General features: G+C 41.6%; 1 protein-coding gene across 1 annotated transcript in view; it reads left to right on the top strand.

The window, feature by feature from the left end:
• The window catches only part of LOC106943459 (atlastin-1-like), a gene marked incomplete at its 5' end in the record, with an annotated part of 11,573 nt that extends 8,818 nt beyond the window's left edge, over positions 1–2,755 (top strand). The window contains 3 exons of the mRNA XM_015026770.1: positions 235–306; positions 404–835; positions 1,838–2,755. Of these exons, the coding sequence (XP_014882256.1) occupies positions 235–306; positions 404–835; positions 1,838–1,942 (609 nt within the window). The remainder of the gene's footprint in view (positions 1–234; positions 307–403; positions 836–1,837) is intronic.
• Positions 2,756–2,758: the final 3 nt, after the last annotated feature.

The following is a 2,758-nucleotide window of genomic DNA, read 5'->3' as shown; positions in this document are numbered from 1 at the left end:
TTTATTTTTTTATTTTTTGAAAAAAAAAACCATTTTTTTTTTTTTTTTTTTTTTTTGCCAAAGTTACTCAGGAAGGTCCAAAGAACTGCAGGTTGGAGATCCCTGGTCTAATTACACATGTTCTCTATATTTTCCGTGTTTAACTGTTGTTGTTTTTTTCTCTGGATTTATTGCATTGCGCCTCATCTTGTGTTTCACTGTTTGTTTCACTGTATTGTCTGTGTTTTCATTCAGGCTACAGCAGAGGCCAACAACTTAGCAGCAGTCGCAGCGGCGAAGGATCTGTACAACAAAAAAATGGAGGAGGTCGGTGGAAACGAGCAGCCTGGGTAAACGTGAGCGCCAAATTCCCAACTTCCTTTCCCGTTAATCCACATGCCTCTCTGCCCCCCTCCCCCAACAGGTCTGTGGGGGCGACCGGCCCTTCCTGGCCCCCAGTGAGCTGCAGAACCGACACGGGGCCATCAGGGAGGAGGCCCTGCAGCTCTTCCGCGGCGTCAAGAAGATGGGCGGCGAGGAGTTCAGCCGCCGCTACCTGCAGCAGCTGGAGGGCGAGATCGACGAGGTGTTCGTCCAGTACATCAAGCACAACGACTCCAAGAACATTTTCCACGCCGCGCGCACGCCGGCCACGCTCTTCGTGGTCATCTTCGTCATGTACGTGGCGGCGGGCATCACGGGCTTTGTGGGCGTGGACATCATCGCCAGCCTGTGCAACATGATCCTGGGCCTGGCGCTGATCACGCTCTGCACCTGGGCCTACATCCGCTACTCCGGGGAGTACAGGGAACTGGGCGCCGTCATCGACCAGGTGGCCGGGGCGCTGTGGGACCAGGTGGGTGAAACTCACTGAATCCAAACTTCTGAGCGGGACCGGATCTACGAGGGTGTGGGAACCCGTGTTGGTGGTCCTTCCACTGAAGAAAGATTTCTTTCTAATGCAATTACAGTGAATTAATAGGTAGTTCTATACGTATTTGGGTAAGAACTGATGATAGCAGCTAATGGTGGTGGGTTTATTATGTCCCCCACCCCCCAAAAAAAAATTTGTATAACTTCATAATTTCAAATACTTGAGTATTGCTAATGTTCATAGTGGACTCTTATATAAAGTGCAAAGTCAGCAAAACATGCATTTAAAAAAAAAAATCTGTGTCCCACATCCCCTAAAAAATAGAGCCCTGGGTTACTGCCCCTTTCTAAAGTCTGGTCATCGTCTAAACTACATTTCTACTAAGCAATTTGCAATAAAAATGTATTGATTTCTCCATATAGATCCAATTTGTGATTGAAGATTTTAAAAAACAACAAAGATTCATATTTTAAGCTGCATTTGACTGAGATATTTGTTGTGTTTTGCCAAGGAATGAAATTATAGGTTCTGTAGTTTATTCATTTGTGGTCAAAAAAAACCAAAAAAAAAAAACAAAAACCAAAAGAACAAAAAAACAAATCATCAGCAAACACACAATTTATATCCACTAGGTGGCAGTAAATCCTACATTGGGTTCGGTGCATACAGTTTCTGTGAAAATGGTTAAAAGGAAGGATGGAGATAAATAACACAAGGGAGGGAAGGGATAAAACAAAACACGGAAAGTGAGAAAGGAACAGCAGAAAGGAAAGACAGGAAGAACACAAAAAGGAAAAGAAGGAAAGAAAGGGAGGAATATTTAGACAATAAGAAAGGGAATAAAGTCTGGAAATACTGACAATTTTACTTTTTTCCATTTTACGACCAGATTAAGTTCCTCTTCGTTGTTGCTTAATCTGTGTTTTAGTTGTGCATCTTATCCACTTACTTTACGTGTGCTTATCTCTCTTAATGCTTCTGCAGGGGAGCACGAATGAGGTGAGTTTTTCCGAAGAGCCAGGAGAGCTAATGCATCTGCTTACCAAACGACAACTCGCGTTTGTGTCTGCTTTTATTTTTCTAAATTAGTGTAGGTAATCAAGTCCTTTCTTGTTGCTCCATAAACATGTCTTGCCTTGTGCGCCCCCCCATGCCACAGCTGATGCTGGCTTTCACACTGTCTGCTGGTAGCGAGAGTGTGAAAGCCACAAGATGGCATCTCTGCTCTTCGGCTTGGTGGATGCAGGTTTTCTCACTCCTATGAAAGTATGAAGAAACTGGGGAAATAAAAAGGAAAATCACAAGTAGTTATCGTTATTTTACTCAGATGCCACTTAATAAAATCAATGGGCGTAATTTTTTCATTCTGACAATGAAAAGGGTGGTTGCAGCATTATGCTGTGGGCATTTCCTGGAAGGAAACATGCTAAAGGCTGCAAAAAAAAAAATAAAAAATGAATCTGAGGTGGAGGTTCGTCTTCCTGCAGATAAATGACCGAAAACATCCAGCCGAGGGTTAATATCAAAGCATATTCATGTGTTAGAATGGTCCAGTCAAAGGCCAGACCTAAATCTAATTGGGTATCTAATTGATCTGACTGATTTTGCAAAAATGTCAGTTTCTTGATGTGGTTGTGATGACCAATCATGCAAAAAATAATAAAAAGAAAACATATCAGATTGTAAAATCAAAATGTTAAAAGGTTAATGGGGTGAGAATGCTTGAATACTCTTGAAACCTGCTATAACTGGACAATAAATTATCCCAGAAATTATTTCGATAAACATTAATATTATCATTTTGAGGCCATCTTCAACTGGTGCATTGATAAAGGCAAAATAATAAAAGTAAACCCTAAAGAAAGCTCAATAAATTATAATTTCCAAATAACATTTAACACTGGA

Source organism: Poecilia latipinna, unplaced genomic scaffold (genome assembly GCF_001443285.1).
Source record: "Poecilia latipinna isolate Pla-1442-1.1 unplaced genomic scaffold, P_latipinna-1.0 Scaffold5322, whole genome shotgun sequence".
In the NCBI taxonomy this organism is placed as follows: Eukaryota; Metazoa; Chordata; class Actinopteri; order Cyprinodontiformes; family Poeciliidae; genus Poecilia; species Poecilia latipinna.
The sequence above is the reverse complement of the archived record's forward strand: the minus strand, read 5'-3'. Positions and strand labels throughout refer to the sequence as shown.